The sequence below is a fragment of the Prionailurus bengalensis genome, chromosome B4 (genome assembly GCF_016509475.1).
Source record: "Prionailurus bengalensis isolate Pbe53 chromosome B4, Fcat_Pben_1.1_paternal_pri, whole genome shotgun sequence".
NCBI classification, from domain to species: domain Eukaryota; kingdom Metazoa; phylum Chordata; class Mammalia; order Carnivora; family Felidae; genus Prionailurus; species Prionailurus bengalensis.
In genome coordinates, this window is record NC_057358.1 from 54,940,098 (window position 1) to 54,967,355 (window position 27,258).

Below are 27,258 nucleotides of genomic sequence, written 5' to 3' on the forward strand. Positions count from 1 at the left end.
TACTTCCTGCAAATGAATCTCCCTGCAAAAATCATCAGATCCTCTCAATCTTGAATACTGACAAGAAGTCCCTATGGACTCCCTAACTCTGCTGACGATCCGGAGGGGTCCTAGACACTAAGATTTAAAAGCCCCACTCTCAGAACAAGATTAGAAAACTGACAGGCAAAGTTGTAGTTACCTCAGGTTCTGGAAAGGAGCAGAACATGAAGGTAAGTAGAAGTTTTACTTACTTGAGACTTTTAAGCTATTTTATGAAACGCTTTATAGTTTCTTACCCATTTTATCTTTAAAAAGCATTTTATAAGCTAACGGATATTTAAACAATATGCCTTAAAATATAAAAATCATTTGATTTTACTTCAAAAAAAAATCAGTCATTTGAGTGAATTAATGGAAATAACATATTTCTACTTTTTCTTACAAAGAGAACTCCCTTGCGGATTAATTACAAGGTAGACTAGGGAATCACCCTCTCCCCCACATGCGAAGTGTTATTAAAAATAATTATCAAAAATAGGTCACGTCGAAAAGTAAGAGGTTTGTAATTGTTCGGGTGTAATGGAGTAGAAGATCCTATAGGCACAGAAACTACTTTCTTTGATCTTTTCTTGTAGGGACTCGGAAGTCTGGTGGCAACAACCTTGGCTCTTTTTCTAGTGTTTTCTTTCATAGGAAATTCCAGCAGCGCGCCACAGGTAATCAAACGCAAACACCGGGGCTCCTGGATGTTCTTTCCCTCCCTTCCTTCTTTTCTTTTCTTTTTTCTCTTCTCCCTTCCTCCCTCCCCCTCTTTCTTTCTTTTTGCTAATAGAGGACTGGGCTACATTGTGTATTAACCGCTTTTCTCTTCTACCTGGGTTGTAGGGACTCTTTGAGAGAAGGAACTGGACTCCCCAATCTATGCTCTATCTGAAGGGTGCACGTACGTTCCAAATACTTTGCTCTCCCTACATCAATAAAGGAAGATCTTTAGGGGTGTAAGAATCCATGGGATAGATGCGTGGGGAGAAAGTAATATCGAGTGTGTTCCCTTAATAGCCGAGGTCATCCTGCAGGACAGAGTGGGGGTGGGGGTGTGTGGCAACGGAAGAAAAAGACTCCCTGATTGTTAGAAATTCTCCATCCTCAAGTGGAGGGTTGCTGGCTCTTGCCGCACGGGAAGACTGCAGACTGGCCTGGGAAACACCCCACGGGCTTGTGAACCCGACCACCGCTCCAAAGCCCATGCATCGCGGCGGGCCGGCCGCGGGCAGGTACCGGCTGGGTGCGGCAGCTGCAGGAAGTGCTCGGGCCGGTCCCGGCTCGGCGCAGACAGGCGTGGGGGCAGGGCTCGTCTGGGGGCGGGCAGCGCAGGGGCGGGGGGCTGGTAAAGGGCTCTTGGTGCAGTCCGGGGGTGCGCGACGAGCGCCCGAAAACCGGCTGTCCCGCGCGGACCCAGGCCGCCGCCGCGGACCCACCCCTCCTGACCTGGAGCCCATTTTAACCGCGATTGTTAAGTGTTTAGCCGGCCAGCTCAGCCCCGCGTCTCGCCTTTGCAGAGGGGCGCCGCTTCATCTCGGACCAGAGTCGGAAGAAGGACCTCTCGGACCGGCCGCCCCCAGGTGAGTGAGCCAAGGAGAGGGGGGCGGTCCGGAGACTGGCAGCAGGACTCAGCGGGCAGGGCACGCTCGGCCAGGCGCCGAACAACTGCGGCTCCGCTCCGGGAGGGACGTGGCTCCGGGGCCACCCTGGGGGAGAGCCAGCCAGGGCTGAGTCCAAGCTGGCAGCCAGGGCACCGCGCACTGGTGCGCGGCTGAGGCTGGGGCTGACGCTCCCGAAGCTGAACTGGGCCTCGGCTGCTCCGACCGCCCTCTGGCCGACGGGTGTGCAGAGGTCCCGGGGGTGGGGGTTATCCAGAGACAGGCCAGGCCTGGGCTTCACGTTCGAGGAGTCAAGGAGGAGGAGGAGGAGTGAGAACTGTGCAACTGCCCCTAAATGTACCTCCCCGCTTTTGGCAAGACCTTTACACGGTTTCCTCTTCAATGCTCTTGTTACTAAACTAGTGTTTTTCCCGGAAACTTCAAATGTACGCTCCTATTCATTACTAGAAAGGGCTCTAAAGCAGCTCAAAACCGGAAATAGTTCATAGGCAGGGGCCATTAAGAGTAGGGCCAGGGACTGTTATTTTCCTTATGTGTGGCCAAGAATATAGATTATTATTTCAAACTGCTTTGAACGAATGAGAGAGGAAGTAGTCGAGACTCCAAGGAGGATCCATCCCATCCAGATGTTTCTGCCCAGACATCCCATGTTAAGCTCTGAAGGGAAAAGTTACTCAGGGTCCTTTATACTAATGCACTCTCCTTTCATGGCATTGTCTGCAGTATATTTAAATTCCTTTCCATATATGTAATACACAGCAAAACCAATTGTAAGTAACGTCCAAGGGAAGTGTGAAATGTTTCAATTCATAAAAATCAGTCCTCTGTGGAAGGGGCATCCTTGGCTAAGGCATCAAAAACCTATTTTATAAGGGTTTTTCTATTTATAGTATATCAGAATAGGGTTTATCTACTACAGGAATATTTAAATGCTAATAAGAATGTGTATACACTTTTATTTCTCCAGAAAGACGAAGCCCAAATCCGCAACTACTAACTCTTCCAGAGACAGCAGCTCTGCTACTGGCTTCCTTGCAGAGACCACAAGAAGGTACAAATATAGTGACCGCTTTCAACTGCGGGACAGGGAAGCTTTGATCACTTTTGGGATTCTGTGTTGAATACCAAGTTGCCTTTGTCCAGATTTTTGAATATAATTAACAGTTGCCCCCCTCCACAAACAATTCATACATCTTTCTTATATAAACACTAGCACATTTCTCATTAACGTGAGTCCCCAAGAACATGAAAACATTTCCTTGAGGACACTGGGGAATTTCATATTAATTTCATAAACCAGAGCCTATTGTGACCTTATTTTCACTTAGAACTTTAGCACTAAAAATGTTCAAAGTTCAACCTCATTATATACAGTTAATAAAACTGAAGCCAAAGAGGTTTAAAAATGTTAAATCCAATTGCTCACTATTAAAGACTGGGCCAAATGAAATTGTTGACAATGAAATAGTTTTTACTTGCATATGTAGCAGTATCTTATGGCTGATCCTAATAGATTCTAAGCTTGTGTAATTTTCATTATCCTATACAGCTGCTTCTATATGAAGATTAGGTATAATTTTCAAATAGAGACACTCTGGACCACCTGGGTGGCCTGGTCAGTTAGGCATCCGACTTCACTCAGGTCATGATCTCACGGCTGGTGAGTTCCAGCCCCACATCGAACTGTGCTGACAGCTCAGAACCTGCAGCCAGCTTCAGATTCTGTGTCTCTCTCTGCCCTTCCCCAGTTCGTGCTCTGCCTCTCAAAAATAAATAAACATTTCAAAAATTTTTTTTAAAAATAGAGACACTCTGTCCATGTAGCATTGAAACCACTAGTTGAATTAAGGCATCTTGCTACTAGATAAGTCAGGGCTTTGGAGTATGCAACAGACTGGGTTCAAATCCTTGTTTTGCTGCTTTACTAGCTGGATGACCCTGAGTCTTAGTATCCTTATTGGTAAAATGGAATAATGATACCCATGTGCAGGGTTGCTATGAGAGCCAATTGGAACAAGGTACATAGTTTTAGTTACTATTAACAATAGAGGTCATCAAAGCATTATTCAGACCTAGAATGTTCCCTCTCAAAAATTGTAATGATGCCATATTGTGACATAATTTAAAATTTTAAATATTAAAAAAATATATATATATATATATAGCAAGTGGTCTGGTGATCAAAGCACAGGCTGCTGGCCTTGTGCTGTGACACATATGCTAATGGAGAAGACATATCCTTGGCGCCTACTATTGGATGGGCCATATGAGGAGGAAAAAAGAGCAAAACGTATTTTCCAGCTTCAAGCTTATGGTTTTATTGGGAAAAAAAAAATACTGATGAGAAGCAAATGCAAGAGAGTGGGATTGGAGGTCTTCTGAACTCAGTGCAAGGCCGAGGTCAACGTGGATGGGTAGTGGGGATTATAATACTTAATTGAGCAAATATGCATTTATGCCTGCTAGGCGCCAGCTAACTGGCAGGCGGAGAAGAAAGCAGATTAAGGGGAAGCAGGAATGAGAACAATCTTTGCAGCAAAATGATAGGGTGAGCAGTCAGTGGAATAGCAGAACGCAGGAGGAGTGGTTATGTTAGAGCTAGGACGACCATTACTGCTATTATTACTACTGCCCGGAGCTACTAGTTGTTGAGGGCTTACTATAATGCAGGGAGCCAGGTGCTGTTTCAGCATATGATATAGGTCAATACTTTTAGCCCTCATAGTAACCCTGGGAGGTAAGGACATTATTATCCACACTTTCCAGGTGAGGAAATAGAGGCACAAAAAGATTAAGTAGCTTGCCCACTATTACATAGCAGGTACTTACTAGAACCGAGATGAAGAATGAAGATAATTTGTCTTTGTTTGAGAATCAGTAAGAAGTCCTCTGGATTCACAGCAGAATGATGACATGGTGAAGGAGGATGAATCTGATTATGGCACAGAGAGTAACAATAAAACAATGATTATGGTTCAGAGAGTAACAATAAGAACAGTAACAATATCTACAATATAGGAACATCTGCCTGTGTCAGATATGAATGCTAACCTTTATAGCTGAGAAAACTGAACCTTTATGAAGTGTGTTTACTTTCCTAAAGTCATGCAATTGGTAAAAAGCCACGTTGGGATTTTAACTCAGGTCCAAGTGATTCCACTGCTCTCTCCATATATCTTGCTGTCTCTCAAATGCATTGTATCGAACAGGAAAGACCACAGATGGGGATCAGGGAGAAGCCAAGGAAAGTGAAAGGAAACCACAGGAGTGAGGAGATGAGGTGGAGCAGTCAGGAATGGACAGAGAGGCTCCACTCCGAGGTATCCTGGAAGGAAGAATAAGTAACTATTCACTGAAAGGAAAAAAGGGAATCCAGAACAAGCACATTTTTGAAGTGGTATTATGGGAGTTTGAAATGGTTATGCTGGTGAGGAATGAAAATTTCTGTGGATATAATGGAAGTTCAGTTTGAGATGACAGAGACAGTCCAGTGAGTAAAGGAGTGTAGGTCAGTGGTTCTCAATTATCCATCTATGGACTGGTTCCATTGGAGTTAACTGGAGAGAGTCCTCAAAATACAGATGGCTCAGCCTTAGACCCAGAGATTCTGATTCTGTAAAACTTGAATGAGGCCTCAGAATCTGTATCCTTGAAAAGTTCCCCCAAATGATTCTGATGGTCAGTCAGATATGGGAACTACTGGAATTCAGAGCCAGTTAATAAAGAGTGAAACCATGAAAATGGAAATCTCTTCTAGGCCTCAGATATAACAGGAGAAGGGCAGACAATAAAGGATTTGCCTTGGAGAGTACCTAGAGATTAAGGGGAATGGAGGAAAGTCATATCAGTGAAGGGACTTTTAAAGGAGAAGGCAGGGATGTAAGAGGAGAACCAGAATAACAGCATATCCAGAAATCAAGAATGGAGAGTTCCAAGAAAGGAGTGATTAAAGCATCACATGGAGCAGAATGGTTAGTAAGAGTACAGAAATCAATGGAAAGGAAGATCCTGTTGGCTAGGACGGGTCACTGAATAGCAGTTCACAGGACTTTAGCTCAGCCCCTGCCCAGTGATACTACTTGCCACTGCCATGCCCCTTCTGAAACTTTGTTGAGAGCGAATTGGGGACAAGAAGTAAGCAGTGCTACCTGTCCTGGCTCTCAGGACTCTTGCAATGAAAAGGTGAGAAGTATTTGGATCATGGATAGAGGATGCTGCATCCAAGATGACCTTTACTAAATTGGACATTCGGCAGGCATGCTTACTGATTGTTGAAATGTGTTAGGAGATCGCTGGCGAAGATGGATTGAAGGAGACATTTTTTATTTGGTTTTTGGGAAGATGTGTGAAGCCAGAAAGAAAATAAATAAATAAAAAGTGAGCTAGAATGAAAGGGGGGGGGGTAAATTCAAAGAGGGGAAGAAAGGGGCCCCTGGGTGGCTCAGTCGGTTGAGCATCTGACTTTAGTTCATGTCAGGATCTCACGGTTCATGAGTTCGATGTCTGGTTCTGTGCTGACAGCTCAGAGCCTGGAGCGTGCTTTGGATTCTGTGTCTCCCTCTCTGGCCCTCCCCTGCTCACGCTGTGTCTGTGTGTGTGTGTGTCTCTCTCTCGAGAATAAATAACATTAAAAAAAAATTAAAGAGAGGAAGAAGAATCTTCATTAGAAACTTTAGGAAAGGGTGTGTGATTATAGGTCCCAATTTCAAGTCTTTTTTGGAAAATAAATATAACTTAAATTTTTTTATTTTAGAGAGAGAGAGCACGAGTGGAGGAGAGGAGTAGAGAGAGAGAGAATCCCAAGCAAGCTCCATGCTCAGTGCAGAGCCTGACATGCAGCTCAATCCCATGACCCTGGGATCATGACCTGAGCCAAAATCAAGAGTTGGACACTTAACTGACTGAACCACCAGGCTCCCTGGAAAATAAATGTAATTTTGTAGTCATTGAAGTTTCCACAGTAGCTTGTTTCTGATGATGAAATAAGGGAACAAAATTTTATTACTTTGAATTGATGAGAAAGTTTTGGATTTACATACGATATATTTGTTACTAGCTTCCTTTAATATTTTTATTCTAAAATCCCTAAGTATTACTTGGTAGACTCTTACTTTATATAGTTAACTTTTATTTTAGTAATTGATATACAAGGATGCACTTCTTACAGAGTTTTTTTTTTCCCCTTCTCTTTAAAGAGCAGCCCATCATCTGTAATATTCTAAAATGTGCTAGCCATTCAAGTTAAAATGTAACTCAGACATTTGAATTATATTGTAACTAACTAAAAGAATGTGATTTTATCTAGAAACAATCTTAAGGAAGGTTAGGAGATGCATTTTCCTCTGGCAACTCCCAGTCCTGACACCATGGTAAGTTTTAGCTCTTCTGCCCTGTTGTTATAGTCCCAGGAACCTGCTATCATCTGACTTCTTAACTATCCTGCCCCGGAAGTGATACCTCATGCTCTAAAGTTTTGCAATCCCATCCAGCTAACAAGTGTCTCCTCTTTTTGTTTCATTTCCTCCCCAGGCCTACTATAGCTCAGGTAATAAGAGAATATGTACAAAAGTATTCCCATGTCATCTTTCCCAAGTAGGATGCATTGTTAATAGGAAACAGGGAAACAGTGCCTTGATGCAATTTAATGGTTCTAATTGTGGATATTTTATTTTATTTTTTATTTTATTTATTTTAATTTTTTTAATGTTTATTTATTTTTGAGCGAGAGAGAGAGAGAGCACAAGTAGGGGAGGGCCAGAGAGAGAGGGAGACACAGAATCTGAAGCAGGCTCCAGGCTCCAAGCTGCCAGCACAGAGCCCGATGTGGGGCTCAAACTCATGGACCCCGAGATCATGACCTGAGCTGAAATTGTATGCTTAACCAACTGAGCCACCCAGGCATCCCTAATGGTGGATATTTTAGACATGTGGCACACTTAGAGCAAGATATGTGGCCTTTTCAGATTTCTACCAAACATACCATATTATAGTTTCACTCATTCTAGAGAGTGACATGTGACATGTGAGTTCCCCTATGTGTGTAGATATGAGGGGAAAAAATTTTAAACCAAATCGATCAAAACACACTTATTTTGATTCTCCATAGCAAAGTGCAGGAATTAACATAATCTAGGAGGCTAAATGTTTGTTTTTTAAAGTTCTCTTTATCTTATCTTTTCTCCTTTTAAAACACGGAGAATTATGTTTATTTTATGTATTTTTTTTTTCTCACAGCTGGAGAAGAAAACTTTGATCAAACCAGAATCCTAGAAGACTACTAACCTGGGGAAAATAGACCAAATTACATTCAAATACAGGTCTGTTCTTGTTGAAAACATGAGCCATGTAAATAAAGCCTTTGGAGGTTTTTTACTTCAGTTGTAATCTTAGGAACATGCACAACCAGTTTCATTCTTTCCAGCAACAAAGGTAATGTAGAGTTCTTAGCTGAGAGCATCACCTTCTTTCATTGCTTCTGGTCCTGTTTAGGTCACCTTGTGTCTTAGTCCCCTTTAGAATTAAGCATAAGGCCAGCGACTCTTTAGAGTGTGCTTTCTTTTTGTTAAAACGAGTCTATCTTGATCTAGTGATTCTCAGTTGTTGGTTTTTTTTTTCATTCTGTTACCCCTTGCATTGTCTTGGCACTCAGCAGCAGATCTCCCTCTCCTTTTCTGCTTTTTTCCCCGTCTTCATGGGTGGGGGGATGGGGAGGCATGGCAGGATGGGAAAGAGTAGAGTGTTCTCTTAATAGTTCATCTAGGAGACATAAATTAAGAAGGGAAGAGGAAGGAGTTGACTGGGAAGAAGCCCTGTGATAAGAACACTTCAGTGTAGTTGCTGAAAGAGGGCATGATCTCTGAAGCTGGTGGAAGGTTCCACAATGGAGAGCTTCCCTTTGTGTTATTTGGGGATCTCCCTGAATTCTGGGAGTTACTGGGAAATAAGCAGATGGAGACACACTCTGTTCCTGTGTACATTGTACAAAAGGAACAAACCAGTTTTTCAGAGGTAACTCATTTTTCACAGCTAAACAGATTCAAAGAGTCTGCTTACTCTAATTAGCTAGAGTTCTAGGCTTTATTTTACCTTAAAACATTACATAAAACACCCTGATAACATCAGTACAGAGTGATATGCCCAATCTGGTCCTTCTCAAAACTTTGAACTTAGGTTCAAAACTGTCTGAAAAAAACACACACATGCAGTAACACACACACACATATCCACAGCAAGCATAATAACCTATTTTTTTGGAATTGGAATGTGATCACCGTGTTAATTTTTTAACCTAATTAATTGAGAGCTATTATTGATAAATGTCATAAGTGGAATTATCATTGTTAATTCTTATTGTCATCAATATATAGCCATTATTCAGTAGCTAAAGAATACCTTTATGTGAATGTATCTGTACCTTGAGATTAGTTTCACTGTGTTATGAAGTCAAAACCTTGCTTATAAGATTTGTCTGTATCTTGTTTCATAATTGAATAATGAAACTATATTCAAGTTAATGTAACACAGATCTCTTGCAAAAACTAATATGCTAGCATTAAAAAAACTATGTGGTATTATATAGGCACCTGTCATTTATTATGAATTGACTTTAAAGTGGATTTTCTAGATAGTGCTTGTATCCAGTATATTGAGATTTTACTCATCTGACATAGACTTATACATATTGGCTATTTAAACATCATGCTTATTCCAAGAATATTTTAAAACCCTATCATGTGAAATAATTCTTCCCACAACTAAGCAGAACAACCTCAAGTATTTCACACTAAAACAGAGTTTTTAAAAGCTTTCAGGAGGTATGTGGGTGGCTCAGTTGGTTAAGTATCTGACTTTGGCTCAGGTTATGATATCATGGTCCGTGAGTTTGAGCCCCACGTCAGACTCTGTGCTGACAGCCTGGAGCCTGGATCCTGCTTCGGATTCTGTCTCCCTCTCTCTCTTCCCCTCCCCCACTCGTGCTCTGTCTCTCTCTCTCTCTCTCTCTCTCTCTCAAAAATAAACATTAAAAAAAACCTTCGAAATGACCAACAGCTATTAAAATAATACAGTGTTATACTATTAATATTGTATAGAATACCAAGTATATTATAGGCACCTGAATTCCTTGAATGTTGTTCTGCCATACAGATGTGCTGATTAACATAGTAGTTGCATACAGGCCCCTCTGCCCAGCTGCTATAACATTCTGTCTGTCTTGGGATATTTTTCAGTTCTCTTTATTTCTATCTTTTTCAAAACTGAAATGAACAAAAAATGTTCACATTGTATGGCTTATATTTTAAAATTGGGAAATACCTGCCTGCAAGTCACATCCATGTCCTAGAATACCACTTCCTTCAGGTGGACAGCTCCCACTGGACAGGACAGTGTCCACTGCTCTTCCCTGTTTGCTTCTGTATCCTTTCTCACCTTTTGCCATCTGGCCCCCTGCATGGGCTCTCAATTACTCTTTTTTCCCCTGGGTTTCCCCAGTGGGTGCCTCCTCTCCCCCAACAGCACCATAATGATCCCATGAGGAGAGGGACGGCAGAGGCCCTGGCATGTTAAAACCAGCCTCCAACTAGCATTTCCCCTTTATCTGGTTATGAGAAATAAACATCTGTATCCTATCAACCTTGATTGGGTAATCAAAATAAGTTACATTATTTTGCTTCAGTGCCAGGAGAAAGGGAAGTGGGGATGTCACCTGTTGGTTTCCTCTTACTGGACTATAAATTCCGTTAGTAAGAGTTTATTTCTAATATGACCTCTTCTTTGTATCCCTCACATGTCTTCATAGAAGTATATCTTCACCCTTTGGACCTCTCCAAGCACCTTGACCAGTACCTCTCCTGAGTCCTCCTTGTGGGAAACTATTAGCAGAGCACTTGTCACATGTTCTAGTCTCATCAGTATATATAAAACCAGCTCTGCGCACCCTAACTCTTGACATGGAAGGAAGGGTGGTGCAATGCATGAAACATGTCTTGATGGCTGGTCAGGCACACACTATTTTCTATGGTTCCTGTACTCCAATTTATGAAGACATACATTCTTGAAAAACATCCATTTTCTTGCACTTCTGTTCCTCCCAATAAGACCATTCATTTGTGCAACAACTGTGTATAAGGCCCTATGCTAGAAACAGAGTCACCTACTAACAGCCCTATTTGTTGCTCTTCACTTGGCTTTGTCAGTCTTGGGGAAAGGACAGTAAATGACTGGAGCAAGGGGATGGAGTCCAGTGGCAGCAGCTGTCTGAATAGAGGACTGAGTCCAGGGTAGAAACATGCCTGGCTTTGCACTGGCTGGGGCGCTGGGTGGCTCCATCAGTTAAGTGTCTGATTCTTGATTTCAGTTCAGTCATGATCCCAGGGTCATGGATCCAGCCCCGTGTCAGGCTCTGTGCTGACAGTACAGAGCCTGCTTGGGACTCTCTCTCTCTCTCTCTCTGTCTCTCTCCCTCTCTCTTCCCCTCCTCCACTCATGTGTGTGTGTGTGTGTGTGTGCACGCGCATGTGTGTGCACACCTTCTCGCTCAAATAAATAAACATTAAAAAAAAATAGGTGTTTGCAAGTCAGTGTATTTCCATGCACTCTATCATTTGTACTCCTTTCTAATCAGGGAACTATTCTTTCATTCAGAAAAAAAAAAGCACTTGAATTTTAAAATGTTTTATTAAGAAGCTATTTTATGGAGGAAATCTCATGCTTTCAATAACAATAGACAACCAGTTACCAACCAAGGGTATCATTTGAATAGACGTATTGTGCCCCCTTACTAGGAATATATTTTCATTGTTATTGTAACACTGAAACCCCTTTTTATAATGAGATCTTTCTGGCACTTCAGCAAGTGAATATCTACATTATAATACAAATCCATCTCCTATTTTCTGACTCCCTGTGCAGACCTTCCCAAACTGCTCTGCAGATGGGTTAATTTGGCATGCACAGGACATATTTCAAGGATTAGGCTTTAGGTAATTTATTTCCCTTTCTCCTGGGCCCTAAATGAGGTGAGTTTGCAATCATCTTCCATTGTGACCTGATTTATGGCATATATCCACCATTCATCTACTTTTTCTTAACAATAGTGATGCGATTTGAAGTTTCAGTTTGAGAGCGAACAGCTAAGAAAGAATTTCTGAGATAGTTTTGGTGCAAAAAGGTGATTTTATTATAGCATGGGGACAGGACCCATGGGCAGAAAGAGCTGTATCTACAAATATGAGGGATGACTGATTATATATTTTAAGTTTGTGGAGGGGGGTGGGGTAGAGGTAACATAAGTTTCCAAGAAATTTTTGTATGCTGAAAACAGGGTCTTGCAGGACCTTGAAGATTTAGCTATTGTCAAGATAAGGTTGCTTCTAGTCTTTAATGAAATATAAACATTAAGGCATTAAGGCAGCCGTGAACCCCTTGAGGCGTGTCATGTCCTGCATCTATCAGTGGGCTGCAGGCTGTAAGGAGATTTAACATAAACTGCATTTTTCTTGCCTTTGTTCTCCTCAATGGGGCAAGCAGTGGAGAGCTAGATTACAGTTTTCCCCTAGTCCTGAGCCATTCAACCCAGACCCACCACGGTGGTTGTTATTCTTCCCTTGTTGCCATCAACAATCCCACACTGAACAGACTAAAACTTTTTTAAAAGCTCTGCAGATCTAGGTCAACTGATATGCCAGCCAAGGTTTTCACTGTGATCTAAATGTAACAATACTCAAGTTGTGGGGAAAAAAAAAATTATCCAAGAATGAAGGTGGTTTCTTTTTTCTTTTTTTCTTTTTTTTTTGCCTATTTAGAAGTAATTACATTTAATAATTTTTTTAAAGTTTTTAAATTTATATTGAGAGAGAGTGGGAGAGGGGCAGAGATAGAGAGAGAAAGAGAATCCTAAACAAGCTCTGTGCTCAGAGCAGAGCCCAACATAGGCCTTGATCCCACAAACCGTGAGATCATGACATGAGCCAAAACCATGAGTTGGACACTCAATGGACAGCCACCCAGGAGCTCTTAGGTTTAATTACATTTAAAACAAAGACATGTTTACAATCACTCAACAATGTCCCTAAGCACATCATGGATGTGTTTAGAAACATTGTTCTTATTATAATTAAGTAGACTCTATATTTTCTTTTTGCTAATTTTTTAAAAGACAGTTTTAAATGTTATCCGTTACAAGGCACTGTTTCATAGTAGGTGCTTTCTACAAGTTATCTTATTAAATGTCTTATTTACAAGACATCAATGAAAGCTTAATTGATATGTTGATATTGATATACTAATTCCTTTGGATTTAACAATTCATCATTTATAGAAGACTGATTGATTGACCAAGTTTTTGAAAAAGCTTTCCTTTTAAAGAACAGAAAGATTGTTTCAGTCAGATGGCATAGTACAGATGGTAACATCTTCCCATCATTAAGTTGAGACGTGACCTTGTAAATATGCACGAATAGGTATCAGGATCTGGATTTAAGGTAGCTTGTTTTCTTACGGATTTTGATTATCTACAAAGCTAGATAGAAATTCATGGTTCTGACTCATGTGAAACGTGGAAATAATCACTAAAGACTGAGTTAATTAAAATATGTTTGTAGTAGACATTCAGGGCTGAGATCAGGATCCTTTGTGGGGAAACTGGGAGGCTTGTTTGGTAGTTATGGAAGCTGTATAAATACTAAGCAAAGGATTATGGTGATGATCACTTAAAAATAAACACTAGCAAATGAAAATTCTTATTGCTGACATTAACCATTTTAAAAACATTTCTAAGAGCATCTGGGTGACTCAGTTGGTTAAGCATCTGGCTCTTGATCTCAGCTCAGGTCCTGATATCAAGGTTGTGAATTCAAGTCCCACATTTGTAGCCTACTTAAAACAACAACACCCCACATCTAGTCTTCCTCCTTTAATGAACACTCTTCCTCGTGCCTAAATTTACTGGGGAAAAAGGAGTAGGGGAAAATAACTTGGACTTTATTAGAAATTACAAAATTGCCATTCACTTAATTTTCTCCCCTTTGGAGGCAGAGAATAAATCCTGTTGTAATGGAAGAAGAAAAAGAAATCTGTAGCATTTTCATGTCTTTAAGTAATCATTCTTACTATGTTCTTACTACATTAGTTCTGTTCTACAAGCGTGGAATTCAGTTCTTGTATTCACCATGCAGCTTTTTCTTCCCACGAGGAACACGGCCCAGAGACCATGGCGACTTGATATTTAACCGATCCCTTTCAGCCTCCTCTTCCTCATTGTAGCGCTCATCCTCTTCATCTTCCACATCACTGCTCTGAGGACTAGAGACCTGAGACCCTGAAGGGGAAGGTGGAACTGAGGAAGGCCTGGGATATTTAAATCCTTCTGTCTGCCAAAGACAAAAATAAGTCACAAACACTATAATGACTTCTTGAGTTTTCCAATGCTGTAAACACTTTGCATGTGCATTTAATAAAAAAGCATAGTTGGATATTTTTTATGGTCTGTTCATGAGCTATTATCTTTGATTTATTTTGATTCTGATACCAGCAAGCTCAGGAGAGATTCATTAAATAAATAACTTCCTTTTATTATGCACTGAAATGTGCCAGGTGCCATCTATCTATCTACCTACCTACCTACCTACCTATGTTATCTTACTTATTCCTAGTAACAACACCAATAAATTTGTTTTTCCCACATACAGAGACAACTGAGGATTAGAGAGGTCAGATGACTTGCCCAAGGTCACACAGCATGACCCTGTGTTAGAGCAAAGATTTGTATCAGGGCTATGATCACTCCAGATCCTTTAATATCAACTGTCATGTTACGCTGCTGATATTCTCAGTCTCTATGTCACTTTTCAGATTTGCTCAATGAAATTGCCAGAATATCGGCATTCTGGACATGCATGGACAGCCACCATTAGAAAGAATCCTGGAAGCCAGGTCACTTAGTTTACCCTGAAATTCCACCAGTTACTTTTAGTTCAGTTAATGAGTAAATATCACTAGATTTAATCAAATTGCCCTTCTACCTAAGATTCACTCAGATAACTCATTTGTTAAACAAGAGCTAAGCACAACTATGGGTCTGGCACCATAATGTCACTGAGGAAACAAAGATGAAAACCAAGATTCTTGCCCTTTAAGAGCACACATGCTTGACCAGGGAGGACAACTGTATAAAATAGTTGCAGCCCTCGTCACTCTGTATGTCAACTATTTGTGCACATTATTATCATGTCATACCTATACAATCACTGCAAGGTTCAGATATTTTGCCTGAAAGCAATAAAAAAGAAAAGAAAAAACGAGCTGAGTTATGCATTTAGGACCTGGCTCAAAGCAGGAGCTCAATACTTGCTAATTGAATACACCGAATAAATGGATGAATATAGGTGAATCACCATCAAGTAGAGTGACTGCCTCTAAATAAGCTAAGCAATTAACCCTGTTAAAATCATGAACATGAGAGTTGGAATTTGTATTCTGAAGGGTTTTAAAAACCCTGTCATTTTCCATATGGGCAAAGTCTACCTTGGGTTAACTTTTTAGATCCGTTTCCCTTGAGACCTGATGGAGGTAGACCATAAGTTGTATTATTAAGCAAAATTGATTATGGTAAAAGTGACTCCTGACTGGGAGATTACATCTGAACTCAGAGGATTTATAAATACTTGACAAGGATTATAGCTTTGGGGAATCCCTGAATTTGATGACTCTTATAACTGTACATATTCTTTGTGGAGATCATGGAAGCTGTGAGATATTGGCTCCTGGGCAGGGGCGGGGGGGGGGGAGGCATAAAACTACTAAGCTAAGATAGATCTCATACCTAATAATATAGGTTTCATCTTTTTTACACCTAAGCTTTTACCTGGTGGATAGGGTGGCAAAGAAGTGTAACTTTTGGACTGCAATGTAGACTGCTGTAAGGATGAATCCCACTGAAGAGAAATGTCTGATGCTGCCCTACTTCAAGCTGTGTTTCCTATCTTATATCCTTCTAAGAGAATGTGGTGACAAGTAGCCTATGCTGGTCTCATGAATATAGATATCTAAGTGAACTTCAGAAGAAGACTCCTGGGGGCACTGCTGACTGGTACATGAATACTCATCTAATCCAACTCCTCCTGTGGTTTCTGAATTCACTCTTTCTCTTGCCAAGTAGTCACCTGTATCTCAACATTTCCTTGGATAGCGAATTCACTGGCTATGAAAGCAGGGCAGTTCATTTCTCAATAACTCTCAAGAGAATGGGGGTCTAACAAAGCAGTTTCAAGCACTAAAGCAGGGAGAGTTTTAATGTGGGGGTGCTTCTCCAACAACATGAATTAGTTGACTGTCTGCCCATCTGCATAAGGCTAACTCTGAATCAAGGGCTTTGACTTGATCTGATCTGTTGGTTCCTCTATTCTTTGCTTTAGGGCAAAATTATGAAAAAAGTATAATAGTTTGTGTATTTAACTACTTCTAAATTCAAAAGTATTGGTAGGACTTACCATACATAAGAAATTTAGCTTTCAAAACAAATCCACAATACATAAAACACTTACCGTTGGTGGTGATGTAGGTTCCATATGGAATTTATCTGGAAAAGCTCTGCTTAATGTCAGGTACCTGGCATGTTGATAATACTGTGATAGAAAACCAATGCACAGGTTTAAAAAATTATATATTTCAGTAACCAAGTTATTATGTAAAATCTTATTCTCCTAGTTATAAAATCCATTTTTAAAGTGGTAAAACCAGGGCACCTGGGTGGCTCGGTCGGTTAAGCGTCCGACTTCGGCTCAGGTCATGATCTCACGGTCCGTGAGTTCGAGCCCCGTGTCGGGCTCTGTGCTGACAGCTCAGAGCCTGGAGCCTGTTTCAGATTCTGTGTCTCCCTCTCTCTCTGTCCCTCCCCTGTTCACTCTCTCTTTCTGTCTCAAAAATAAATAAAAACGTTAAAAAATTAAAAAAAAAATAAAGTGGTAAAACCTATTCACCCTAAATTTAAAAACAGAAAAAAATGAGTTTATAGTTTTATTATTTTCCAGTGAATAGGTAAAGAAATACTACAAAAAGTTGGAGAGAGGGGCACCTGGATGGCTCAGTCAGTTGAGCATCAGACTCTTGGTTTCAGCTCAGGTCATGATCTCACAGTTCATGGGTTCAAGTCCTGCATTGGGCTCCATGTTGACAGCACAGAGCCTGCTTGGGATTCTCTCTCTCTCTCTCTCTCTCTAATAAATAAATAAACTTAAAACAAATGTTGGAGGGAAAAGCCATACTGACCTTACTGAAAATTCTGAATTGAGCACTAAGGGGACTGAAAACACTGGCTTCATTCCACAGAAAAGCAGTATAACATGGGGAAAAGGTGGGGTCTGAATAATCAGACAAACTGGACTTAAATTCTGCTTCAGACCTTAGGTAAGAAACATTACTTGTAATAACCTTATCATTCTGGTTTTATTACAAAATGCAGACAGTACAATTAATCACCCAGGATTGTAAGGCACTGTCATTAGCATGTGTAGACAGTCTGCAAATGGAGCATCTATCATTTTTCAGGGAGAGTTTAGCGACATCTAAACAGATCTATTATGTGAAGGCAAAGTCAACTCATTCTTTATTAAATCATCCAGTGCTAAGATATATAGACCTCTGGGTACTTACAAACCTATTGCATAATTGAAAGGAGGTATTTTCTGTACTTATCATTTGAAAAACAAAGTTATTCCCATTCCCACTGTATTTGAGGCATATGGTCACGTTATGGCTTAGAGCCAAACAAGATACAAATGTTTCTTTACATGTTTTCCTCATATTCATGAACCAATATCTGTAATGCATCAAGTTAAGCACTGACAATAGAGTAACTGGTAAGATCACAGCTAGCTCCTGACGGATTTGCTGTTATAAGCTCAAACTAAATATGAAGATTTGAAGTTAGGACTTTGCGAGTTTATAGTAAGTAAAAAAGTACGTGAAAACATTACTGGAGATTTTAACAATGATGGTACTAAGTTGACTTTGTAGATTATGACAAGAATCTCAATTTTTATAGTTCAGTGGGATTTTTAAAGTGGCTCTCTTGATCACAGACTTGCTTACTCTGCCCAAGTATCTCCAATCCAGAAGATCGGAGAGCCTCTCAGTTCGGTTTCTCTGAATAATTCTCTGGCGGCGGGACTGTTTGCAAAATCCATAGAGAAACTGAGTCAGCTGATTGCAGGAATCATCTGGAGACTGGAACTGCCTGTCAACAATGTAAATGCCTGAGGGGCACAAAAACCAAAGCACAGATAAACGTAGGGCTAACCTTGGAATATTTCTTCTCCCATTCCTTACATTCTATCTCAGACCGCCACATGCATTACCCACTCCTTGACAGCCCCCACTGCCTGTTTCATCTTTCCCCTTCCAAGACTGTATTTCTCCCGTGATCTCCTCCTAATGGTTCACCACTGTCACCAACACACAGCCAACACAATGGATCTTGTTAAAAAATTTGGCAGCAGAGGAAAACCCTGGATCAGGGATTCTCCCCAGGACTGCTCACTAACCAGAATCTCTGGGGTGAGACCTGGGTGTCAGTGATTTTTTTAGGCCCCTTGGTGTTCCCACCATGCACCACTGGCTGAGAACCAGAGCTGTAGCCTGAGGAAAGAGAACCATGACAATGCAAGGGTAGGAGACCAGGAAATTGGGAATGTGTGGGCAGACAATCTATCCCCTCTCCCTTTCTTGCTGCTGGGCAACATGGACACAGAGATGGTGGTATGCAAATTCTCCCGCCATCTTAAACAATTTAAGTGAATTTTGCTAACTTGGCACAGACCCTTAAAATAATGACACTGGGGCACCTGGGTGGCTCAGTCGGTTGAGCGTCCAACTTCGGCTCAGGTCATGATCTCACAGTCTGTGGGTTCGAGCCCCGCGTCGGGCTCTGTGCTGACAGCTCAGAGCCTGGAGCCTGTTACAGATTCTGTGTCTCCCTTTCTCTGACCCTCCCCTGTTCATGCTCTCTCTCTGTCTCAAAAATAAATAAATGTTAAAAAAAAATTTTTTTTAAAAATGACACTGACCAATCTACATACTCTAAGGCCATGGTTACTGTAATGTCACTTCTAGATAGTAAAGAGCCAAACCAGTTCAGAAAATAAAAAGATAAAAGGGCCAGACTTGTCCAAGTTTAGCATGCCTTTTATGGTTTGTCTTTTGGACCATATATTTAATATTAACAGCATTTTTATGTTTTCTGTGAAACACATAATTAAATCTACTTTTAATTAACAAGAAGTATAAACATTACTTTAATCATCAGGATAGCTTTAGAGTTAGGCTCCATAAAGACCCTGTGCTTTGTTTGGCTAGAGGTCACTTCTCCCTGTGTTGGGTGAATGATGAAAAACCTCACCCACCGTAGGCAGTAGGATCAGCCACGTGCTCCTGCATGAAACAGCCAAAGCCGGACAGGTTTGTTGTCACACTGGGTATACCCATCACCGTACATTCAGCTGCCGGGGAAATAGACAAACACTTGGCTTCAGACCAGTCCCTATATCCTCTAATGCACGCAGAGGGGGCAAAAGCCCAAGTCTGCCTAGTAATAGTGATGTTTATTTTGTACCAGGCACAGTACTGAGCTCTTTACATGTATTAACTCATTTAATCTTCTCAACAACCATGTGAAGTGAGACTGTCATTATCTCCATCTTACAGATGAAGAAATTGAGGTTAAATAATTTGCCCAATGTCATAAAGCCAGGGAATGGGGTAGAGCTGGGATTTGAAGGCAGGCGCTCAGCTCCAGGGCTCTTGTTTGGAACTGCTACTCTATACTGCCTCTCTCATTCCAGCTGGTTTTGTTTTTTGCTCCATTCTAAGCCATGTCTCAAAGTAAGTGGTGAGTTTGTGGTGTCAGTAAATAGACTTTGGACATGAGCACCTCCTCCTATCAAATTAATCTGCCATGCCACAGATCCCTCCCCTTTCCCAAGTGGTCCCTGAACCTAGTCCTCTCTCACCTTCTAGTCAAAACTTGTTTTTCATAAAATAGCAGATATGGTTTTTGTTTTGTTTTGTTTTGGTTTTGGTTTTCTTGTTTGTTTTTAAAGAAGTATTACTTCTCAGGGTGCCTGGGTGGCTCAGTCAGTTGAGCGCCTCAGGATATGATCTCACAGCTCTTGGGACAGAGGCCCATGTCAGGGTCTGCACTGACAACTCTCTCTCCCTGTCCCTCCCCCCCTAGCAGACACCCTCTCTTTTTCTCTCTCTTAAAATGAATAAATAAACGTTTTTAGAAAAAGAAATGTTACTGCTCACAAGGATGTCTTCATTTTTAACAAGGAATTTACATTTGTTTATGGAATTACTCTTGGTTGACTGGTAGTTTGGGGTTAAAAAAAAAAGATTTCCCCACTATTCAAGAAGTAATACAATTTAGACAGTGGTCTTCCTTCTCTTCTGCTCTGCAAGTATTTCCTCTAGAGAGATGTGGTTTCCTAATTTGGTGGAGAGGGGTTGGTGGAAGAGAAAATGAGACAGGGATTATTGACTCATACAAGAATCTAATGCAAACCTGGACTTCCTTCCCAGAAAAATTCTTATGCATATATGTATAAGGAATTTTGCCTACAATTTCACACAAGTTCACTGAACCTTATTTTTATTAAATACTCATTAACACACATGTATTGAAATACCAGGTACCCATAACCTTAGTATATGTTCATTGAATGAATTTAATGGAGCATGTGCTAATATTCATTAGATTTTCTCAAAACACAAAACACAGACTGAAATGAATACTTTCTGGAGTATGTTAAACTTAGTATCAGATAAAAAGTTATTTTAAAACAAATAGAGTTATCTAACATGCTAACACCAAACTTATACCACAGAAGAGATATTGTTATTCCTGTAACTATAGGTTAGGTGAAGGGTGGCCAACTTTCTTTGGATAATTCAAAACAGAGAATGACTCATTCACTATGGAGTATTTCTCAACCTTCTTTTCCTATCTACTTATCTTTTATAACACCTTTGGTGGCCTTTATCTTAAAACACTAGATGTATCTCCTCTATCATTTGGGTTAAGTTTATCTTTGTCCTATAAAATGACATTTGGTGGAAAGTCCTCTGTAATTTATAGAACATGCTCTTTACCCAACATAAATGACTTCCCATATCCCTCAGTCACTCATGCTTTGATTTTGTGCTTCTTTATTTTTGAAACTTCCTTGATAATAAAGTATGTTACTTCCTAGAAATAAAAGGAACAAAAGTCAATAACAAAATGTGAAGTCCACCAGTAAAATGTGCATTTCATGTATCTTAAAGGATAGACACTCTATTATAAACAATTTAAGATGACATGTGGGCATTTCATAAGGAGATATCATCTTTACAAAAGTGAACTGATACCCATAACAATTTTTAGAACTACAAGAGTGATAGCTGGAGGAGTTAGATCAATAGCTTTTCTGTGCCATATTTCAGGAGGAGATAATCCTTTATCTATTTTCCCCCAAAAGTTTTCATGTTTTTACAGCTGCTGGCAAATTATTCTTGGTGGAACTTAAAATGATAGAATAGGGCCTTATGTCAAAAGATGCAGAGACTTCATGTTGCTCTTGTTGTAAAGTAAGATCCTATTTATATAGAATTTTATTCTTTTTCCTTCTAGATGTCTATTTATTTGAGAGAGAAAGAGAGACAGAGAGAGAGAGAACGAGTGGGAGAGGGGCAGAGAGAGGGAGACACAGGATCCAAAGTGGGCTTTGTAGTGACAGCAGGGAGCCGGATGTGTGGCTTGAACTCACAAACCGCAAGATCATGACCTGAGCCAAAGTCGTAGACTTAACTGACTGTGCCACCCAGGTATCCCCTATATAGAATTTTAAAATCTATATTGAAATTCTGGGATCAGAATACAAAGATTAGAAAAATTCTTCCTCTACATAATTCAACCTATGATCTCCCTAACCTTGACTGCTGCCGCCTCTCAGTTGGGCAATGATGACATCGAGATCAGAAAGCAAAATGTATTAATTATTTGTAAAAACATTTTCTGAACCTTTTCTTTTAAAATTCTAAATGGAATTATATTTAAATAAAAAGGAAAATCTCTGATTGCCAATGTGAGAAGGAAAAGTTAGTGTTACATCATTCTTTCCATTGTCATATATGTAAAGTACTTGTTTCCTTTTTAATAGGCATTTCTGTACAAATACAAATTGAGTGCTCTTGATACCAATGACAACCATGCTCATAAGGGACAAAAATGGAAAACAGATAGTGGATCCAAGAATCCACCACTAGAGAGAAAAGAACAAAAGGAGGATGAAGAGGTAAAAGGGTCTGAATGGAAGGATGTCACTGGTCATAACACCTACCACTGAATTGGCATTTTATCTTAAAAGTACCTCTTTTTTGAATGACAAGGGTATGAAGAAAACTTTTCACTGTACACCTTCTTATATTATTTATTTCTTTAACTATGTGAATGTGTTCCCTATTAAAAATTAAATACATTTGTTAATTTTTAAAAAACCCACTTTGAAATAAGTTTTAGAGACTACTTTTGCTGGACCATTGTTTTTCATATTAAATTTACTTGTAGTCAATTTCTCCTTCACATGGATAGTTGGGACTGGTAGAGATAACTCAATAACATGTAATCTTTATAAAACATTCTTTTTCTTTGTAATATAATGTATTATTATAATTTAACCTTAGTGAAGTTACATATCAGCTTTGAATATTATATCTATATGCATAAAATATTAATAAAATTTAAAACATTCCCCAATCTATACAAGCCATATACCTGGAGTATAACCCCATGGTTCATAGTATGAAGGAAAAACTCCTAGATGACAACCTCGAACAAACTCTTCATAATCCATGGGTAATAAGGGGCTGGTGGAGGATAGGAACTCTGGGTGCAAAATCACCTAAAAAAGGGAAAATTCTAATGAGAAAAAAAGAATAGAAGAAATTAAAGCAAAAAATCTACCGTTTGGTATTCTGATACTGTAGAATCCTTGTGTTCTAGATTCAGGGAGAGAGAGAGAGAGAGAGAGAGAGAAGTAAAAAGAAAAAGAAAAAAGTGTGGGTGCATTTCTCTCTCTCTCCATTCTGTGTATCTAGTCTGTGGACCTACTTTCCCTCAGGTTCCAAGGCCTAGATTGGGGGAAAAATGTGCCCGTTTTTGTTCTCATGCTGAACTACATCCTTCAACCCAGATTTCGTTGACAATAAGGGTATTGTTTTAAGACTTTATTTCCAAGTAATCTCTACACCCAAAATGGGGCTCAAACTTACAACCCTGAGATCAAGAATCACATGCTCTACCGACTGAGCGAACCAGGCATCCCAACAATAAAGATTTTATTTTGTTTTCTAGTGGCTGACTGTTGTCTTATTTCTCAATTGCTCCTACCTCAGGCAGGAAAGAGGAGAGCTATGTAATAGGCCATTCTCCATTGCCCCAGGCATGAGTTAGCCCAGAGTAACAGAGCTAAGAGACAGAGATACTAGGAATCTAATCTAAATTAGATCAGACTAGAAGCCTTCACCCAAATCACAATCCTTTCTCACCTCGAGGTAATCACTTCCTAATCCATCTCCCTGTTTCTATTCTGGCAAGGTGTCTACTCAGTACAACGACTAGAAGGAACCTTTAAAAATGCCAACCCCTCCTCTGCTCAAAATCCTTCAGTGGCTTCCCATTTCACTCAGAGTAAAGTCCAAAGTGTTTACCATGGTCTTTTAAAGCAGTGGTGTCCAGGTAAATGTTTAAGAATGAAAAATCAAAATATAAATATATATTTGTACATAAATTTACTACACATTTTACTGATATAAAAGATGTATAGCATACAATTTCCAAATAATAAAAAAATGTACACACAAAAACCTACACACATATGTTTGTATCAGCTTTATTCATAATTGATAAAACATGGGAGCCGTTAAAATATCCTTTAATAGGTGAGTGAATAAATAAACTGCAGTACATCCAGACAATGGAATATTTTTCAGCACTAAAAAGAAATGAGCTAGCAAGCGATGAAGAAAAATGTACATGGAAAAAAAAATGTATATTACTAAGTGAAAAAAAGCCAATCTGAAAAGGTTAAATATTGTATGAATCCAACTATATGACATTCTGGAAAAGGCAAAACTATGGAGACAATAAAAAGATCAGTGCTCAAATGGGGGCAGGGTTGAATAGGCAGAGCACAGAAGATTTTTAGGACAGTGAAACTATTCTGTATGATTTTGTAATGATGGATACATGTCATACATTTATCAAAACTCACAGAAGGTACAAACAATGTAAACTATGGATCTTGGTAGGTAATAATGTGTCAATATAGGTTCACCAATTGTAACAGATATACCATTGTGGTTGGAGATATTGATAGTGGGGAAGGCTACATTTGTTCCCAGGGAAGGAGTACGTGGGAGCTTTCTGTACTTTTCTGCTCAACTTTGCTGTGAACCTAAAACTTATCTAAAGAATAAAGTCCATTAAATATATATGTAATGTACTCCTTATTATAAATTCTCGATGATTAAATACTCCCAAATGCTTTTGTTGATTTTGGCCAAAATCTTGTATTCAGAACTAGTACATGGTTTCAATGCCTGAACGTAGTAGTTCTGACGTGAGATAAATGTCAGAACTTCATAGGTTCATCGGTGACATGAGTGACTTCTTCCCTGAGTTGGACATTAGCCTTTGAATACTGGAAAAATATCTCCTCATGTTTTTGTGCCACTCACAATTTTGTGTAACAACCATAGACACAACTCCCTTTTTTTTTCTTAATTTTTAAGTTTATTTATTTATGACAGAGAGAGAGAGAGAGAGAGAGAGAGAGAGAGACAGAGAGACAGCATGAGTAGGGGAGGGGCAGAGAGAGAGGGAGAAACAAAATGGGAAGCAGGCTCCAGGCTCTGAGCTGTCAGCACAGAGCCCGATGTGGGGCTTGAACCCATGAACCATGAGACCGTGACCTGAGCCGAAGTTGGCTGCTTAACCAACTGAGCCACACAGGCGCTCCTAAACACAACCCTTTTAAGCTTTATCTGCACTGTTAATACTTTATCCCTTTCTTAAGTCTAGACAATCGAGACACAATTAATCAAGCCATGATGGGTAGTGTTCACTGTCTTCACTCTCTAGAGACTCCCACCATGGCCAGTTCCAAGTTATCAATGTGATGTCACTGAACCAGAAATAGGAAGGGCAGTAGCACGTCCTTATAGACTATTTCCACCGTGTGGGCACAATAGCCATAAATAACTTCAAGTGCATAGGTAATCATAGAATGTAATAAACAATAAGTATGTGATGTTTTTTGAGCATTACCTTTCATTTTAATATAATTGATTTATATTTTAAGTTGATATAATTTAAGTTTTTGATTAATATTTTTTAAGTAAAATTTTTTTTAATTTTATTTTTAGATGTTTATTTTTGACAGAGAGAGAGAGAGAAAGAGAGAGAGAGACAGAGCATGAGTGGGGGAGGGGCAGAGAGAGAGGGAGACACGGAATCTGAAGCAGGCTCCAGGCTCAGAGCTGTCAGCACAGAGCCCGACGCGGGGCCTGAACTCATGGACAGTGAGATCATGACCTGAGCCAAAGTCAGACGCTCAACCGACTGAGCCACCCAGGCCCCAGTTGATATAATTTAATTTTTTAAAATATCTGTTTTTAGGGGCGCCTGGGTGGCGCAGTCGGTTAAGCGTCCGACTTCAGCCAGGTCATAGCCCAGAGCCTGGAGCCTATTTCCGATTCTGTGTCTCCCTCTCTCTCTGCCCCTCCCCCGTTCATGCTCTGTCTCTCTCTGTCCCCCAAAAAATAAATAAACGTTGAAAAAAAAATGTTTTAAATATCTGTTTTTAAAACTGGCTCACAAAATTTCCGAAAATTTAGCAATTGGCTCTTGTGGGCTGGTATGAGCCACTACCGGGACTATGCTGCCTGTAATGTTATGCAAAGGCAGGGACAAGGGAGACAATGGCTATCATTAGACAGCTATGAATAGAAAAGCTAGTTAACTGGTCACTTGGATGAAAGAACTCTGCTATTTCTCCTATTTATTAACATTTTTCTTGAATCATTATTAGGTAATTTGTTAGTTTCTCCCCATAGTTAAGTAGTTATTAAAAATAAATAGAATCTGAGGGCACCTGGGTGGCTCAGCTGGTTGAGTGTCCGACTCTTGACTTCAACTCAGGTCATGATCTCACAGTTCATGAGTTTGAGTCGCACATCTGGCTCCAAGCTGACAGTGCAGAGCCTGCTTGGGATTCTCTCTCTCTGCCCCTCCCCAACTTGTGCTCTTTCTCTCTCTCTTAAAATAAGTAAATACACTTTAAAAAAAAGAAAAAAATTTAGAAAATAAAATCTGATTTTAAAGTATTGGGATTATAATTATATATATAAAATTCATATACTATATATTATAGTATTTATATTGTGTATATATACATCATATACATCATATGCAAACATATATAAACACATAATATAATATATAACATATATATGCTTATAATATATATGCTTATAAAGTGTATATATTATAATATACATATAAATATATATTGTTTATATTGCATATATACATAATATACATACATATACACATAATATAATATAATAAAAGAATAAGTATATATTTTTCCAAAGATAAATTTTTCTATATTTTTCCAAAGAGATTACTTTCAAGAAAAACCCTAATTTAGATATATAAGAACAATAACAGTTATATAATATGTTCTATATTATAAATAATGTTCTCATATATCACTTCACTTAATCCTAGCAGAATCATGATATTCTCATTACCCTAATTTTATTTTATTTTATTTTAAAGTTTATTTATTTATTTATTTTGAAAGAAAGGGGAGGGTGGGGGGAGAGAGAACGAGTGGGAGAGGGGCAGAAGGAGAGAATCCCAAGCAGGCTCTGCACTGTCAGAGTGGAGCCCAGTGTGGTGCTCAAACTCATGAACCGTGAGATCATGACCTGAGCCGAAATCAATAATCGGACACTTAACCGACTGAGCCACCCAGGCACCCGATATTACCCTAATTTTAGAAATAAATTATAAACATTAGAAATAAATTATATACATTAGTTATATTGCAGGAGATCCATAAACAGGAGATAGGTTAAACTTAAAAAATAAAATGGTAAAACATCCAAAATTGACACAAATAGCAAAGTAAAATGTTTTCCTCCATAAAGCAAGACCCGAGTTCCTATCATGTGCAAAGTACTGCAGTAGGAAAAGCAACAAAAACACAGATACTGACTGTGTGCAGGCAGTCATCAAATGGGCAGCCCACTGTACTCCTGGCCAATATCAGCAAACAGGGATTCAAAACTCATTGTGTCTACTTTGGCATTTGGAAGCCTAGGAAAATTTGTACTCTCTAAAGACCATTTTGGAACATGAAAACATCATGGCTCATTCGTTTTGTTTCCAGCCAAACAGAATGACAGCACAACTAAAATAAGAGAACAGCTGCTGTGGGCCCTAAACAGCCAATTACAAGGGCCCAGGGCAGAGGAAAGGATGTTTGAGGTCAGCCCAAGGTCATAGGGAGGATTA

The 27,258-nt window shown here is 39.7% G+C and overlaps 2 protein-coding genes across 2 annotated transcripts in view; one reads left to right on the plus strand and one right to left on the minus strand.

The window, feature by feature from the left end:
• The first annotated feature begins 206 nt into the window (after positions 1-206).
• SPX (spexin hormone) lies at positions 207-9,219 on the plus strand. Its single transcript, XM_043564254.1, has 5 exons — positions 207-212; positions 1,205-1,256; positions 1,542-1,604; positions 2,611-2,694; positions 7,878-9,219. Exons 1-5 carry the CDS (start codon positions 207-209, stop codon positions 7,922-7,924), a joined length of 252 nt encoding a protein of 83 aa, XP_043420189.1. The 3' UTR covers positions 7,925-9,219.
• A 4,320-nt stretch (positions 9,220-13,539) lies between these two features.
• GYS2 (glycogen synthase 2) overlaps positions 13,540-27,258 on the minus strand; it is a 50,626-nt gene continuing 36,907 nt past the window's right edge. Inside the window, exons 12-16 of the mRNA XM_043564765.1 lie at positions 22,450-22,576; positions 19,040-19,135; positions 17,730-17,893; positions 16,184-16,264; positions 13,540-14,011 (exon numbers count right to left, since the gene is read on the minus strand). Of these exons, the coding sequence (XP_043420700.1) occupies positions 13,793-14,011; positions 16,184-16,264; positions 17,730-17,893; positions 19,040-19,135; positions 22,450-22,576 (687 nt within the window). The 3' untranslated portion in view covers positions 13,540-13,792. The remainder of the gene's footprint in view (positions 14,012-16,183; positions 16,265-17,729; positions 17,894-19,039; positions 19,136-22,449; positions 22,577-27,258) is intronic.

Excerpts from the sequence above, each read along its gene's own strand:
- SPX (XM_043564254.1), top strand. Across the intron at positions 1,605-2,610 it reads CTCGGACCGGCCGCCCCCAG|AAAGACGAAGCCCAAATCCG; the intron begins GTGAGTGAGCCA and ends TTATTTCTCCAG. Across the intron at positions 2,695-7,877 it reads CTTGCAGAGACCACAAGAAG|CTGGAGAAGAAAACTTTGAT; the intron begins GTACAAATATAG and ends TTTTTCTCACAG.